The 17,909-nt window shown below is 38.2% G+C and overlaps 1 protein-coding gene across 2 annotated transcripts in view; it reads right to left on the minus strand.

Moving 5' to 3' along the window:
* Window positions 1–6,490: 6,490 nt before the first annotated feature.
* Window positions 6,491–17,909, minus strand: part of HACD4 (3-hydroxyacyl-CoA dehydratase 4) — a 51,448-nt gene continuing 40,029 nt past the window's right edge. For both annotated transcript variants that reach the window (XM_069574121.1, XM_069574119.1), the window contains exons 5-8: window positions 15,455–15,567; window positions 10,971–11,077; window positions 8,276–8,401; window positions 6,491–7,115 (exon numbers count right to left, since the gene is read on the minus strand). In XM_069574121.1, coding sequence (XP_069430222.1) covers window positions 7,036–7,115; window positions 8,276–8,401; window positions 10,971–11,077; window positions 15,455–15,567 — 426 coding nt within the window. In that variant the 3' untranslated portion in view covers window positions 6,491–7,035. The remainder of the gene's footprint in view (window positions 7,116–8,275; window positions 8,402–10,970; window positions 11,078–15,454; window positions 15,568–17,909) is intronic.

A 17,909-nucleotide genomic window follows, 5' to 3' on the forward strand; every position in this document is an offset into this window, starting at 1 on the left:
AACACTTCACCTTTCAGTGCAACGGATGTGGGTTTGATCTCTGGTCAGGAAGCTAAGATCCCACATGCCTCATGGCCAAAAAACCAAAACATAACAAATTCAATAAACATTTTTTAAGTGGTCCATATTTTAAAACTCCTAAAGAACTTTTAGAAGTGAAATAAGCAACATAAAAGCAAAATAGAGAAAGGGGATCAAGGTGGTGGAATATGAGGATGGATGTGGAGCTCACCTCCTCCCACAAACATATCCAAACTACATGTATATGCAAGAATTGTTCTGAAATTCTCATGCAAAGCTAACTAGGAACTGGCAGGAAAATGCCTATATAACTACAACTAAGGCTGCAAGAAAGACACCTACATAATTGGGTAGAATTGGAAGGAAAACGTTGGGTTGTGACCTGTACCCCTTGGAGGGTACTAAGAGGAAAAGGGAGATTACACAGGCAGACGCTTACCTTTTGGAGTAAGGAGGGGAAGACCCACAGACCTGGCATCCCAATTTTGGGGTCCTACATGAAGTAGAGAAGCCCCTTGGCTGCTTGGAGAAATGCCAAGACAGACAGAAAAGCTGGAGAGCCCTGGACTCCACTGGTGAGGAGTGCACAGGTGCTGGCTTGCCAACAGAGCAAAGAGAGTCTGCCTTAGTGAGTGCTACCTCACCGCATTCCCCTGTCCCAGCTGAATGGACACCACGGCCCTGCTCACTCCACACCACAGCATGGCACTGGATCTAGGGCAACTGGTTCCTGGGAAAAGACTCCACCTAGGGGTGCAGAGGCAAACTGGGGGGCTCAGATGAGGTTCAAGTAGGGCAGTGGCAGCCACTGTTGGTGGTGACTCAAATAGCACCCCAGAAGCAGTCCAGACTTCTGACAGAATTCCTGTACCCCCACACTGTGACCCCCCCCCACTGCAGTCGCAGCTAAGCAAGTGCTCCAGCACTGCCCACTCCATGCCGAAACAGCACTAGATCTCTGCACTTGTGGTAGATCTCAGGGTCTACCACAACAGGGGCAAAGATGCAACCTTGGGCTGCATCTGAGCAGAGCTACAGACACATATACAGGCAGCACATCTTACCTCTATAAGCACACAGTTAGTTAAGTCGCTCAGCTGTGTCCAACTCTTTGCGACCCCATGGACTGTAGCCCACCAGGCTCCTCCGTTCATGGGATTCTCCAGGCAAGAGTGCTGGAGTGGGTTGGCATTTCCTTCTCCAGAGGATCCTCCTGATCCAGGGATCAAACCCAGGTCTGCCGCATTAGGCAGACACTTTAACGTCTGAGCCACCAGGGAAGCCCTATAAGCACGTAAGCCCCACTTATTTCAGCACTCCCCTCCTTTGGGGCAAAGGCCTCAGTGGAGGGAGAAGAAAACACACACTTAAAGGGAACAGAACCAGCTCAGGCCCAACTGTCTGGGCACCTGCTCTATCAATTGGGAGCAGACCCTGCCCCTGACAGGGCAGTGATGGCCGGTGAGCAGAGAGGAAGTCCTGCCACACACCACACACAGACTCTTGCTCCTCCGACACCAGCCACATGCCATACCAAGGTGACAGTGAACAGCACAAGCTGAGAAAAATGTGACTCCTGTCCACGTTAAATCTAGCCCTCACACCAAAGACACTGGGCACACACAGTCTACATAGGGACACTTTCACATAAAAATGCCCCTTCAAGACCATAATAGATAAATGTTTCACCTAAATCCATAGAGACAGAGATGGCTAGGTGAAAAGGAAAAGAAAAATTCTGAAAAAAATGATGAAACTGGTAGATAATTAGTCTACCAGACAAATTCAAAACATTGGTAATAAAAGTGATAACTGAATTAGGTGACAGAATTTATCTAAGCACAGGTTATTTTAACAAGGAACTAGAGACTATAAAGAAAACCAAATCTGAAATAGATAACTGAATTATCCATTTTTGATAAGGGCTTCCCTGGTGGCTCAGATGGTAAGGAATCTGTCTTCAGTGTGGAAGACCCGGGTTCAGTCCCTGGATTAGGAAGATACCCTGGAGAAGAGAACAGCAGCCTGCTCCAGTGTTCTTACCTGGAGAATTCCATGGACAGAGGAGCCTGGCCAGCTACAGTCCATGGGATCACAAACAGTCAGACGTGACTGGGCGACTAACACACACATTTTTGATAAAGCACGCTAGCAGTACTGAATCACAGACTAAATGACATGGAAGAAAGCATGAGTGACCTGGAAGACAGAATAATCGAAATCACCCAATCAGAACAGCAGACAGAAAGACAAATGAAAACGAAAACAAAGCAACATACAAGATCTATGGTATAACATAAAAAGTGCCAACATTCACACTACAGGGGTTCTAGAAGAAAGAAGAGGATCAAAAACCTATTTAAAGAAATTATGACTAAAACCTTCACAAACCTAAATACCCTTATACAGGATTCTCTTATACAGGAATCACACAGGGTCCCAAGCAAGACGAACCCCAACAGATTCACACCAAGACACAACATAATTAAAACAGCATGCATGAGAGAGAGAATTCTAAAGGCAGCAAGAGAAAAATAAATAGCCATATACAAAGGAACCACCATAAGGCTATCAGCTGATTTCTCTGCAGAAAGTTTGCAGGTCAGAAGGGAGGGCATTATACACTCAAAATCCTGAAAGGGAAAAAAACCCCTGCAATTTAGGATACTCTACACAGCAAGATTATCATTTAAAATAGGAGAGATAAAGACCTCAGGCAAGTAGAAACTAAAAGAATCCAGCAATACGAAATCTAAAAGAAAAGTTAAAAGAAATGTCAAAAAAATCCACTCTAAATGGAAAATAAGTAAGAAAATATAGGAAAAGGAAAATCCCAATAAGAAAGGCAAATATAAGGACAAGGATCACTTAAAGAAGGCAGTACATAGATCAAAACAAAAGCAAAAATTTGTAACAGCAACTATAATTGCAATCAACAGTAAGGGGTAAGCATGAAGATGTAAAATATGACTTCAAAAACACAAAATGTGGGAGGGGGGGTAAAAAATGTAGATCTTTTCAGTTTAAAACAAGTAGATACAACTATGAACCAATATATATGAACCCATAGTACCCATAAATCAAAAACCTACAAAAGATACACAAAAACCAAAAAGAAAGGAATTTAAGCACACTAAAAAAGAAAATTATCAAACCACAATGGGAGAAACAAAAAGTGAACACTGAAGAACTACAAAAACAACTGGAAAAGAAAGCAACAAAATAAGTACATACCTATCAATAATTAGTTTAAATGTCAATGGACTAAATGCTCTCATCAAAACACAAAGGGTGGGCTCTCACATTAGAAGAATTAATACTATTAAAATGGACATACTACCCAAAGCAACCTACAGATTTAATGCAATCCCTACCAAAATACCTGTGACATTTTTCACAGAACTAGAAAAATAATCCTAAAATTAACATGGAACCACGAAAGAATATGGAACCCAAATTGCCAAAGCAATTCTGAGAAAAAAGAACAAAGCTGAAGATATCACCCTCCAGGACCTCAGACTCTACCACAAAGCTACAGTCAAAACAGCATGGTACTGGCACAGATCAATGGAAGAGAATACAGAGCCCAGATATAAACCCATGCAGTTAGGGTCACTTAATCTATGTATGACTCGGAGAAGGCAATGGCACCCCACTCCAGTACTCTTGCCTGGAAAATCCCATGGACGAAGGAGCCTGGTAAGCTGCAGTCCATGGGGTCGCTAAGAGTCGGGCACGACTGAGAGACTTCACTTTCACTTTTCGCTTTCATGCATTGGAGAAGGAAATGACAACCCACTCCAGCACTCTTGCCTGGAGAATCCTAGGGACGGCGGAGCCTGGTGGGCTGCAGAGTCGGACACAACTTAAGCGACTTAGCAGCAGTAGCAGCAGCAGCAATCTATGACCAAGGAGACAAGAATATGCAGTGGAGAAAAGACAGTCTTTTTAATAAGTGTGTATGTTTGAGTGTATTAGTTGCTCAGTTGTGCCCGACTCTTAGAGACCCCATGGACTGCAGCCCACCAGACTCCTCTGTCCATGGGATTTTCCAGTCAAAAGTACTGGAGTGGTTTGCCATTTCCTTCTCCAGGGGATCTTCCCAACCCAAGGATTGAACCTGGGTCTCCTGCACTGCAGGAAGATTCTTTACCAACTGAGCTACCAGGGAAGCCCTTTTAATAAGTGGTAGTGGAGAAAATGGGCTGCTATAGGTAAAACAACGAGATTGAACATTTTCTCACACTATTACAAATATAAGCTCAAAACAGATTTTAAAGAACTAAATGTAAGACTGGAAACCATAAAACTAAAAGAAACATAGAAAGACACTCTTTGACATAAAACAGCAATATTTTTTGCTTTCTCCTAAGGCAACAAGGAATGATTCTAAAGCTGAAGCTCCAGTACTTTGGTCACCTCATTCGACGAGTTGACTCATTGGAAAAGACTCTGATGCTGGGAGGGATTGGGGGCAGGAGGAGAAGGGAACGACCGAGGATGAGATGGCTGGATGGCATCACTGACTCAATGGACGTGAGTCTGAGTGAACTCTGGAAGTTGGTGATGGACAGGGAGGCCTGGCGTGCTGCAATTCATGGGGCCGCAAACAGTGGGACACGACTGAGTGACTGAACTGAACTGAACTGAAACAAAAGCAAACAAAACAAAATAAACAATAAACAAATGGGACCTAATTAAACTTAAAGCTTCTGCAGAGCAAAGGAAACCATCAAGAAAATGAAAAGACAGCCTACTGAACGGAAGTAAATATTTGCAAATGATGTGACTGACAAGGAGTCAAAATCCAAAATTTACAATCAGCTCATACAACTCAACATCGAAAAACAATCCAATCAAAAAATCAGCAGGATCTGAATTCCTATTGGTAGGAATGTAAATTGGTGCAGCCACTATAAAAAAGAGTGTGGAGGCTCCTTAGAAAAATTATAAATAGAACTACTTTATGACCCTGCAGTTCAGCGGTAAAGAATCCACCTGCAATGCAGGAGATACGGGAGTCACGGGTTTGATCCCTGGGTCAGGAAGATCCCCTGAAGGAAGAAATGGCAATCCACTTCAGGATTCTTGCCTGGAAAATCCCATGGACAGAGGAGCCTGCTGGGCTACAATCCACAGGGTCAAAAAGAGTCAGACATGCATGCACACACACACATGTGACCTGACAATGCAACTCTTGGGTATATATCCAGAAAAAATGGAAACACTAATTCAAAAAGATACACGCAACCCAATGTTCATAGCCACACTGTTTACAGTAGCCGAGACAAAGCAGCAACCCAAGTGCCCAACAACAGATGATTGAATTAAGAAGGTATGCCCTACATATACAATGGAGTATTAGTTAACCATAAAAGAATGAAATACTGCCTGCCACCTGGATGGACCTGCAGTATATTATATTAGTACTTGGTGGAAGTAAGTCAGAGAAAGACAAATACTACGATATCGTTTATATGTGGAATCAAATAATACAAATGTATTTATATGCGAAACAGACTCACGGACATAGAAAACAAACTTGTGGTTACCAAAGAGGAAAGGACTGGAGGACATAACAGATTAAGGGTCTGGAATTACCAAACTACTATAAGTGAAACAGTTAAGCAACAAGGATACACTGTGTGGCGCAGGGAATTATACCCATTAACTTAAAACAACCAATAATGGCATATGATGCAAAAATACTGACTCACTATACTGTACACTTGACTAATATAATATTTTAAGTCAACTATACTTCCAATAAAAACAAGAGCAAAATAAAATGTAGCTTCTTACAAGGATAACTTATTTTAAAATTCCAAAAATTATTAACTATATAAATATACCAACTATCTTTAGTAGTACTCAATTGTTTCTTTTTAAATATTTTATTTAGTGGAAATAAGTTTACCCATTATTATAATGACATTCCCATTACTTGGTTCTTATTGTTAACACAATGTTTAGTACTATTTTTACATAGTTATTGGATAACAAGATTTTATAATTCTCTCAAGAAAAATGAATGATATACTGAAGGTACAAAAATTCTATTAGTAAATTATTCATATATATTTTAGATCTTCAAAGAAAGGAACATTTTTAAAACCTGTAAGTGATGACATATACAGCTTATAGTAATTAGCAATAATAATTCAGTAATAAATAATCTGAAGCATCACTAGTTCTCAGTTTTCTTTAAATTGATTTATTATATTTGTGTACTTTTTATCTCCATGTAAGGTATGTATATGACCTGATTAAATGTTCCAAAAAAGGAATATGGGGCATGATTTGTGAAACAAGTCATCTGTTGATGGGCACTTGGGTTGCCTCTTTGTCTTGGCTACTGTAAACCGTGTGGCTGTGAACAATGGGTTGCATGTATCTGTTTTCCTCAGGGTCCTCTTTTAAGACAGCAAAGTCCAATCAACTTGTGTAATATTAACAAATACTCTTCCAGTGTTTGGAAAAATGTTTTATTTTCAAAATTTGTCTAATGTTTAAGGTGGGGGTTAACTATGGGCACAGTGATATCAGTCTATAAAATGGGCTATTCTAGAAAAGCACAGAGCATATTACTCATCACTCCCCTCCCACAGAGTAGCTGCTACATGGGAACTCAGAAGCAAAAAGAAACAGATGTAAATAGATGTCATTTAAATTAACAACTTTGGTTTCTTAGTTTAACTGAATCTACTCCAATTAAAATCCTACTTCTCATTAACTTTACAGGAAAATAGTCAGGCTTCACACGATACAAACTTAACTTGTGTAAAATTCACAGCTTTGGTGAAACAGGTTGTGAAGAGTATATGGGCTAAAAACAATGTGAGAAAAACAGACTGCTGTGTATGTCAAGAGTTCTAGGGAGGAGTGCAATTATTCCATGTTATGGATTTTTGTCAAATACTAGATATCTGTTCACCAGAATGCCTCCCCTGTTGTGTTTCCTGCAGCTGACTCCACAAGCCTCTTCTTTCTCATGTCACATCCCAGTGCTATGCTTCACATTTTCTTCTTATTGGGAAACACTCTGAGGATGTCTCGTCTTTCTGAGTATAGATGATTGTAGGTGAAATACATACCTAAGGTAGAGAAGAAAATGGCAAAATTAGATTAACCATCTCTTTGGAGAAGGCGATGGCACCCCACTCCAGTACTCTTGCCTGGAAAATCCCACCGACGGAGGAGCCTGGTGGGCTGCAGTCCATGGGGTCGCTAAGAGTCAGACCCGACTGAGCGACTTCACTTTCACTTTTCTTTTCATGCATTGGAGAAGGAAATGGCAACCCACTCCAGTGTTCTTGCTTGGAGAATCCCAAGGATGGCGGGGCCTGGTGGGCTGCCATCTATGGGTTCGCACAGAGTTGGACACGACTGAAGCAGCAGCAACAACCATTTCTTTGAAAAGAACCATGGTTTTGAAATACAGCGTACTGCCTGGAGTCCAGGAGGAAGACACTTGCAAAGGAGACCCAAAGAAGAATACTTAAAAAGTGACCAGATTTTCTGCAGAAGGGGAAGTAAATTCCTCCATCTTACTTTTCTGCATATTACAAAGAAGGAACTTTTCCCCTTTCTTTAGCTCTCTCCATTCCCCCCAAAGTTTCACATTTGTCTTCTCTTTTATGTGTTGTTCTTACATACCTGATAGAGGTATCTTCTAGAGGTAATACTTATCTTAAGGATGTATGAGGGTTAGAGCTGATGAAACTAAAATTTAACAACAGAAGGCTGTTTCTCAATTTCCTGGACAGATTAATTAATTGATCAGGTTTTCTCAGCTTAACTTTTTGCTCCATATATTTTTCTTGAGTCGTTAGCACCTATTCCCACTTGCCTGCTAGGAAATGCTAGCACATATGGCCAAACAAACAGGAAACAGAAACAGATACAAATGGGAAATCCAAAGATAGCCAAGTTTACTTAGTTTGACATCCTGATTTTCTTTATAGATGCTTGTGTCTGTTGGTAAAAATTTTATACACAAAGCAGTTACATTTTCTGCCAGTAAAACTCTTTTTGTTCATACAGTGATATATTTGATCTCATAATGTCCTACAAAAACCATTAGAAATAACTTCTAAGTGCTTTACTAATAGGTAATAAGGTCCAGTTCATCATTCCAGGTTTTTTCTTTCATCTCCCACGTGTTTACAGACCTTTCTATTGATACTAAGGTAGATGGCAGCACAAACCAAAAAGCACAGGAAGAATGCAAAAACAAAACAGAAAAGCCACTTACCTACAAAGAGCATCATGAGATATATTTTCAGCACATATGGGAAACAGATGGATAAGTCAAAGGGCATCTTTGTGGAGTAAGTGCCAAATGATTCGAAATAAGGCAGCGACTGATAGATGGTAAATGCTGTTTAAAGAAAAAAACGAATCATAAAGGTTTCCCTTCTTAACTTGCTACAGGATATGTATGTATGTTAGCACAATTGAAGGATATTCTGAATTTGATTTTGATTTGATTTTGAATCCTTTTGCCAAAATATAATTTGGTATGGAAATGCACTGAAGATCAGATTGGCAAGGCCATTACAGCAGTGTGATCTGCTGAATTTTTATCCTTGTTTTATTTTATTGTGCCTACACAGAAAGAGTTTACTGTGTTTCTCTGTTTATTGAGGTATAGTTGATGTATAAGTTTCAAGTGCGCAACAGAGTGACTCACGATTTTGTACAGTGGAGTATAAATGGCTATACTCCATTTATAGTTATTATAAAACATCAGCCATATTCCCTGTCTGTATAACATATCCTTTTAGCTTATTTATTTTATACATAGTAGTTTGTACCAAAAATGGTATCTCAGAATACCTGTCCTCTTAGCCACAAGTAGTGGTGACAGATGAGTGAACATGGAAAATGCTTCATATATTTTCCTCTTAGAGTTTCACAACACACACTGGTAGAATGGAGATTCTGTCAAGTTCTGCAATAAGAAACTGGTTTCACCCATTTCCTCAGTTTAACTGGTCTTGGAATAGCTCCTTCTTCCTCCCCATCCCAAGCAGTACTTGATAAAAATTCTGAGGAATAGTGTGAGAAATGCTGGCCTCCAATTACTTTGAAGGAGGAGGCTCTTGTCAAATAAAAAGAGTTGAATATTCTATGGAATTATATCTCATATATAGACCTTTAATAACATTTCATGGAATAAAATGACAATGTACTATAGTTATGTAAGATTTTATCATTGAGGTAAGCTGGGTGAAGGTACATGGGAACAGTGCACTATTTTTGCAAACTTATTGTGAGTCTAAAATTATTATTTTTAATTTTTTTCTTAAAAGATGGAGGAAAACTCAGGTACCTACAGATTTTATAGCCAGACAGTGGCATCAGCATAGAGTCTGCACTTGACACCAAAAAAAAAAAAAGGAACTATATAGAAACGTACAAACTTGCAGTCACCTACATTCCACCACCCAGAATTAATCATTACTGACATTTTGTTATATATGCTTTCAAATTTTTTCTGCATATGCTTTTTTTAATTGCAAGAATAAGTTTATGAATCTAATTTGAATAAAAGAATATGCATTTTACAGCAACCATATACAAACATAGCTTTCCTAAGAAACAAGAAGGCTTACAATTACAGAATAAAAAGAAAAGTCTACTACATATTTATTCAATCCCTTATTCTTAGGAAAATATTAGTCATATTTCTACTTTATTCCTTTATATATTCTTTACAGTGTTCTTCATATTATCTAACAAATGAATGTACTTAATAATAAATGTTTCAATGAGTGAGGGATTTTGTTCTCAAATAAATGTGCAATCCATTTTTTATAGTTTTTAAGATTTTCTAGATTCTTTTGGCATAGCCTAATTTCAAAACTCAATAATTCTTCCTTTTGAAACAAAACATATTTTAAGATTATACTTAATGTGATTTACTAGAATATAAGCTCTTTTTCTCTGGTCATTGGTAGATAGAAAACATGTGGGTATATCATATATACTTTACAATTATTATCAATGTCACCATCATTTTATTTTAAATATTTCTGAATGTTTTCCCTTAGTTACCTTAACATGTGCTCTCTTCATTTCTTTATGCCTTTGGTTTTCAAAAACTTTTATCATGTCTGTTTCAGAGTTTCCTTCCTGTCTGCTAAATCTATTACAGAAGGAAGCTTATATTCCACAAATATCTTCAAGCTCTTTGCAAATAGATGTGTTTAATCACTTGATTTTAAGCTTAAGTTTTACATGTAGGCTTAGTAATCAGCTTACTTCACACTGTATTTAATAATTCTTTGTTTATTGATCATGTACATTGGGTTCATAAGAGAAAGGAAGGGAGAAACAAAGACAACCCCGTATTCCCGTGAAGCTTAGAGCCTAGACAGGGAAATCTATATTAATCAAAGAATCACGCAAGTGTCTAATTACTGCTAAGGTTTTACTAAAGAGATTCATAGGGGGAATTGGTGTAGATGAGGAAGTTGAGAAATGTTTCCCTGAGAAACCGATGATTGATCTATATGTGGAGTTAATTGTCTCTAACAAAGTAGGCTGCATAATAGCTGGTAAGTGAGGAGGCTAGTCCTGCTAGGGGGCACTGAATTTCTATGCATTAAAAATAATCACTGAGTCACTAAACGTTAAACCCTCTTTGGATGAGGAAACAGACTTAGGTTAAATGATTTACCCAAAACTCAGTGAGTTAATAAAGGTAAGGGCCTGCACTCAGATGTCCTCATTCCTCATCCCATATTTTGTCTACTGTGCAGAACTGCTTCCTCCTCTAACTTTGCTTTTTAATGCTTTGCTTCTTTGCATCAAGGGAAGTATGCCAGGAGAGATAACACTGAGTCAGCTGAACAGTGGCAAAAATAGTAATTTAATCATCAGAAAGTGTTGTGAACCATTATTGCTTTGTCAGTAAACAATACAAAAAGTCACTCTTTTCCTACCTTCAGCGAGAACACACAAAGGATAAATTGGCATCCACAGTGTTTGACTGAACCATGTCAAGACAGCATAGGATATTCCAATGACTGACAACATGCTGTAAGTGTACCTGAAAGGAGACAAGTTTGCTCATAAACATTTGCTGCTGGTGTCTGGGAGATAACAGGAGAAGAAAACACTTTACTTTGTAACTGAACACACAGATAAAACTGGAGAGCATGCAAATTCCGTACGTTATTTCCTATAATGTAAGCAGGTGAAGAGGTGAAAAACAGAGGGAGAGGAACCCTGTCAGTCTGGCTTGTCTCACGGGGTGGATCATAGATAATTATGGATCACAGATAATTATAGAGGTAAAGAGAGAAAAATGTAACTCTTGTCCCTTAGCAAATTACAGTTACAAGTTTCCTCAAATAGTGACTTCAGTTTCACTTGGAAGCCAACCCCATTTTATACAGCAGCTAAGTTTCTTAAGACAGCCAGACCTATAAATGTCTATGGAAATAATTTAAAACTTTTTTTAAAAAATGGGCCATCCTGTGTAAACAACTAAATAATGGGCCTTAGGAGCGTGTTTTGAGTACAGGAGGTGATTTTAAACCTGCCTTTGTGATGTAACAGATGAAGTAGTCAATATCTTTTCATTTCTCAAGCTTAAGCATATATCAGAATCACTCAGAGGGCTTGCTAAGGCACAAATTGCTAGGTATCTCCAGAACATCTAATTCAAGGGACCTGAGAATTTGTATTACAGACAAGCTCCAGGTGATGCTGATGCCACTGGCCCAGGGACTACACTTAGAACTATTGGAGAAGGAGGGCATACATATGGCAAAACAAAATCCAAAACTTTGAAAACATGAATGCATAAAGCAAATCTTTCATTCATTCCAGGATCCTCATTCCATTTCTCAGAGGCAATGTCCAATGGGAACATACTCTTATATACTCTTTTCAAAATTCTTTGCGTATGCCTATCTCTGTGTATACACTATATATAATATACATCAGTAGTGTAAGCACTCACCAAATATGGCATGTTATCAAACTTTTTGTTCTTTACCAATACAAGGAAAAAAATGGCATTTCACTACTTTGACGTTTTTTTCTCTTATTACAAGAGTAGGTAAGAATCTTTTCATATGTTTAGAAATCATTTCTGTGGAAGTCCAGTGTGTCTCTTTTTTGCTGTTGCTTGTGGTTTGGGTTTTAAACCTAAAAATCCATTGTCAAATCCAAGATCAAAAACATTTACCCTATGTCTTCTTCTAAGAGTTTTATAATTCTAGCTCTTCTGTTTGGGTTTTTAATCCATTTTGAGTTAATTTTTATATATGGTGTGGAGTAACAAACTGAATTCCTTCTTTTGCATGTGGATATATAGTTGGCCCAGCATTATTTGACTGAAAGATTATTCCAAAACACTATTTTTCTCCACTGAATGATCTTGGCATCTTGTCAACAATCAACTGACCATAAATTTGAAAGTTTATCTCAGAACTATCAATTCTATTCCATGCTATATCCTTATGTCTGTATCACACTCTTGATGTGTGCAACTTTTGTTACTTTGTAGTAAGTTTTGAAATTGAGAAGTGTGAATCTTCTATGTTCTTCTTTTTCGAGATTCTCTTGGCTACTCTGGTTTCTTGAGGTTTCCATATGTGTTTTAGGATCAACCTCTCAACTTCTACATTGAAGCTGCAATGCAGAAGATCAACTTGAGAACTGTTCCATCTTAAAAACATTGTCTTCAACTCACAAACTTGGGACATCTTTCCATTTATTTAGATCTCCTTTCATTTCTCTAAACAATGTTTCTAGTGTCCTAGTTGTGCACATCTTTTATTAAATTTATGTCCAAGTACTTTTTAGATGCTATTGTACATGGAATTGTTTTAATTTTATTTTAGGATAGGCCCTTGAAAATGGGCACATTAAAATACATTTAATTTTTGTAAAACTGACCTTTGAAAAACACAGATTTGAACTATATGGGTCCACTTATATGAAGATTTTTTTCAATAGTAAATACTGCAGTGCTACACTCTCTGGTTAGTTGAATGCAGACACAGAACTGCAGACAGAGAGGAACTCTATACGTGAAAAGTTATATACGGATTTTCAACTCTGCAGAAAGTCAGCACTCCAACCCTCACCCTGTTCAAGGGTCAAACGTATATCAATTCTGTATTCTACAACTTTGCTGAACCAGCTTATTCTAGTGCTTTTAGTGAATTCCTTATGATTTTTTTATATAAAATTATGTCATCTGCCAATAGAGATAATTTTACTCCTTTCTTTCTAATGTGGATGACTTTTATATCATTTTCTTGCCTAACTGCTGTACCTAGAACTTACAGTGTAATGTTGAATAGCAGAGACAAGAGTAAACGTTGTCTTGTTCCTGATCTTTGGAAGAAAGATCAGTCTTTCACCATTAACCATCGTGTTAGCTGTTGAGTTTTTACAGATACTTTCATCAGGTTGAGGAAACTGCTTTTCAAAACATCATTCTAAGGTAAATTTGGAAGTTAATTCTAACCCCACTTTACACAGGAAAAAAGAGTTTCAAAATGGTTAAGCAGTTAGGAATTTCACTCCTAGGTTAAGATGTGCACACAAAAGCTTGTACATGGATGATCATAGCAGTATTCCTCCTGACCAAAAAGCAGCAACAGCCCAAAGTCCATCAGCTGACAAATGAATAAATAAAAATCGGTATATTGGTATAATAGAATATTATTCAGTTCATAAAAATAAAATATTGATACCTGTTACAACATGGCTATACCTTGAAAACATTATGCTAAGTGAAAGACACCAATCACAAAAAGCACATTATGTGACTCCATTTATATGAAATGTCCAGAACAGGCAAATCCATATAGACAATATATTAGAGGTTGCCAGAGGCTGGGAGGGAGAGGGAAAGGGGCATGACTGCTGATGGATTTGGGGCTCCTCTGGGGGGCAATGAAAATGGTCTCAAATTAGATACTGGTGATGGTTACACATATCTTTGAACAAACTAAAATCAACAAATTTTATACTTTAAAAGGGTAAATATTAAGGTCCATGAATTATCCCACTGCTGTTATTTTTAAGATTATACGATTTGTCCAAGCAGTTAAGTAGTAGAGGTGAGGTTCATCTTGAGATCTTCTACGTCTATGTCCCAAAGTCTTTCCATCACATCACAATACCACTCTCAATGCCAAAACTACTTTGTTCTCTAATGGGCCTACTGAACTTATCTGAGACTGGACTGACACTGAAAGAAGTGGGTATACCAGAGAATAAAACGTCAGAAAGCCACAGTTCCCTGGGACTTTCCTGGCAGACCAGTGGTTAAGACTTCGCCTTCCAATGCAAGGAGTGAGGGTTTACTCACTGGTCAGAGAGCTAAGATCCCACATGCCTTGTGGCCAAAGGACAAAAACATAAAACAGAAGCAATATTGTAACAAATTCAATAAAGACTTTAAAAATGATGTACATTAAAAAAAAAAAAAAAAAACAAGAAAGCAAGACACAGTCCCAGATGAGGCTCCATGTCTCATAAACAGAAAGTCACAGGCTATAAAAGTCCCTAAAGTTTGCCCTAAGTCCACAAATCTTTCAGTTGAAAGTGAGAAATAACTAAGTTATATATAACAAAGAATTATAGTCACTTTAATTCAACAAAATATTTCATTTTAATTCATTCATTCTGCTTAGAATATCTTAACTCAGCCAAGATTTTGACAATAAAGAATCTATAGAACCTTTGCTAAAATGCTGCGGCCTTTTGTTACCCATTCACATCCAGGTCTTTCAAGCAAGAGGGACAGTTTTCAAGAAGTAGCAGTTAGGAACCTCTCCAAAGTGAGCCACTGTGCAAAGAGGCTATTTTACAGCATTGCTGGTAGCGATACTACTAGGCTCATCTCATTGCAAAGCTTTAGAATTTAGAAGTCAACACAACACCAACTAGGGCAAGGATTCTAAACCTGAGGTCCAAGGATTCCCAGTGAGTTCATGAACAAACTTCAGTTATTTGAACCTGCTGGAGTTGTATACACATATGTTTGTGGAGGTGTGTTTTTCACCCCAAAGAAATAAAGCCCTATATTTAAAATACTCTTGAATTCAAAGAAACCAACTTTGTAAATTGTGTCTATGATAGAAAAGTCTGGCTTTATTTACTAAAGTAACATGTACCAGAGCAATTGCAGAGAATGCCTTTCATTAGCAAACAGCTGTGAGGTTTATTCCCATTTGGTATTATGCCTGAATGCACTGATTCGCTCTTGTAATACCATGGTAGGTTTTCACTATCTTTGATATGCCCATTATGGAGAACACAAAAAATACATTTCCATATCAAGATAAAATAATATGAAAAGAGGTTATATATTTATCTCTGAGCAATCAAACACAAGCAACTAATACTGGTTTCACTGTAGAAAGTAATCTGGCTTTAACAGGTTATTTTGCCTCCTTACCTAACCATATCCAACAGATTCCAAAAGATGAATAAAACACACACCACGTATTTCTCTTGGACTTCTTCTTGACTGGTGATCACCATGAAGAGGACAATTACTCTTTCTGTGAGCTAACAAAAGAAATAGCAAAGTCAAGAATTAGGATCATCTGTTTAGCATGTAGGTAATTTTCTAATTTTAAGAACCAAAGTCCCTTTTAAAAAATATGCTTTAACTCTAAATATGTATACTATACAATTAATACGATCTCTGGGGGAGTAAGGTTATGGGTCAATTTCATTTCCTCCTTTCTGGTTTCTTTTTTTCTGTATTCTCCAAATTGAACGTAACGGATAAAAAGATAACAGATATTTCATCCGAATCACAGCATGTCCCTTCTTGTGACACATGAACACATGGTTTTACTCACTTTGACAAGCTTTCATTGGGTGTCCACTATATATCAGATGCTAAGACAACATACACAATGAAAAGCATCGTCCTTGCTACACAGGGTAGCAACGGTAGGAGAATGTGGGCATTTGCTATAGCACAGTGTGAGTAATGCTGTCATTTAAAGGGCCATGTATGGGAGGAGAAGTGGGGGAGATAAACTGTGCGGGAAAAGGATGCAGAGAGACATATGGAGACAGGCAACATTTCAGCTGGATCTTGAGGAATGGACAGGGTTTGTCAGGTAGACTGGATAGGAGAGTGGGCATCCTGGGGAGCAGCCAGAGCAAAGAGGCAGAGGTGTGAAAAGACAGCTGTGCTGGGGGCCAAAACATCCCTGAGGGCCAGAAAGGAAGTGCACAAACAGAACCATGGGAGATAAAATTGAAAACATGCTGCTTGTGAAGAGTTTTGAATGTCAGGCCAAGAAATTGCCATTTCATCCAAACAAGAAGCCACCATAGTTTCTTTTGGGGGGGAGGGGTGGTGCAGGGGTGTTGAGAGTTAAGAGGTGGGAGAAGGGAAGAAAGGGAAGGGAAATAGTATAATCCTAACCTTCATAAGCTAGTGGAAAGTGAAAAGAATTCAACAAATTCATGTTTTTTCCAAGTCAGTAAACATTTGTAAATCACTGAGAACGCACACACTAATGGCTTAGCTCCAATTACTGACCTCGAAATACACATTCCTCTTTCCAATCTAAATATATGTATTCTTATGCTGTATTAATATACTTTGTATATTCTGCATTTTTGTTGGTTTTTAATAGAATATTTTACTTTCCTCACAGTGGTCACAGGAAAACATCCCTGAGATTGAGAGAGCATATTACTGATAAAGACGAGGACTGACTTGTGTCTTTCAGTAGCTGTCTTTACTTTTAAAGTGGATCAGGGAGAAAAGACTTGGATAATCTGTGACTTCGAATCACAGCCTGTTAGTCCTGGAAAATCACCTAGTGCAGAGAAATCCAAAATTTGCCAATATCAGGCCAGAGGATCAGAAATCACATGTAGAAGCTGTATCAGCCTGTTTATAACCACATTGGTGAGTCAAGAGGGCCCTTACTTCTTAGCTAAGGAAATTAGACACGATTCAAACCTTAGTCAATCGATGGAAGCTACCTACCTGGCAGTTTTTCCTTTGTTCGTCTTTCTTTCAATGCTCTAGTTTCTTGACTTAACCATATTTATGTAATGAAGTAGACTTAACTGAAATGATTAATTACTGAATGATCCGAGCTTGCTGCCGTGACACACAGCAACCTTCAGATAACAAGATCTTAGCAGCAAACAAGTACTTAGGCACTGCCTAATCTTACATTTCATCAGTGTCTGCTAATTGGGAAAATTATCTAATTTTTGATCAAAATCTCAGGAGATAAACACATGGATGTGTGCACACAAACAGAGTTCTAATTACATGGCTGACTACTATAATAAAGAACATAAGCTATTTCAGATAAGACAAATCTCTAGGGGCTCTACTAGATACATGTCCAACCCCACCTTTTTACAAATAAGGAAATCAAGTGATTTGCCCAACCTAGAGGCAGACCTGGAAACATATATCCTGAGTCTCCTGGCTTCCAGAGTTATAAGCAATCTCTTATGCCAGGCTGCCCCTCAATTGATGAGTAGGGAGGGAAAAGAATCTCCTAAGAGGGGCTGGAGCTGCCCAAAGAAACACTGTTGAAAATAATCACTTAAGGGACTGTGGTACATTGGTGATGGAATCCCAACTGCATAGAAGAGGCAATAAGCATGCCCCCAAAACACAACCACATACATATAGGTATGTGCAGACCCATCACCCCCTCTATGATGTCTGTCTAATTAACAAATTATCTGATGGTTATTTAACTCTATCTTGACCATTCAATGGCAAGACAATGGGAGAATGTAGTTGGCAATATTCCTAAGTTGATTTTTTAAAAAAAACCAATATTTATTGATTACTTTGTGCCAGTATCTAAACACATGCCATCTCATTTAATCTCCATAACAACCCCAGGAAGTGC

The sequence above is a fragment of the Ovis canadensis genome, chromosome 2 (assembly GCF_042477335.2).
Source record: "Ovis canadensis isolate MfBH-ARS-UI-01 breed Bighorn chromosome 2, ARS-UI_OviCan_v2, whole genome shotgun sequence".
Lineage (NCBI taxonomy): Eukaryota > Metazoa > Chordata > Mammalia > Artiodactyla > Bovidae > Ovis > Ovis canadensis.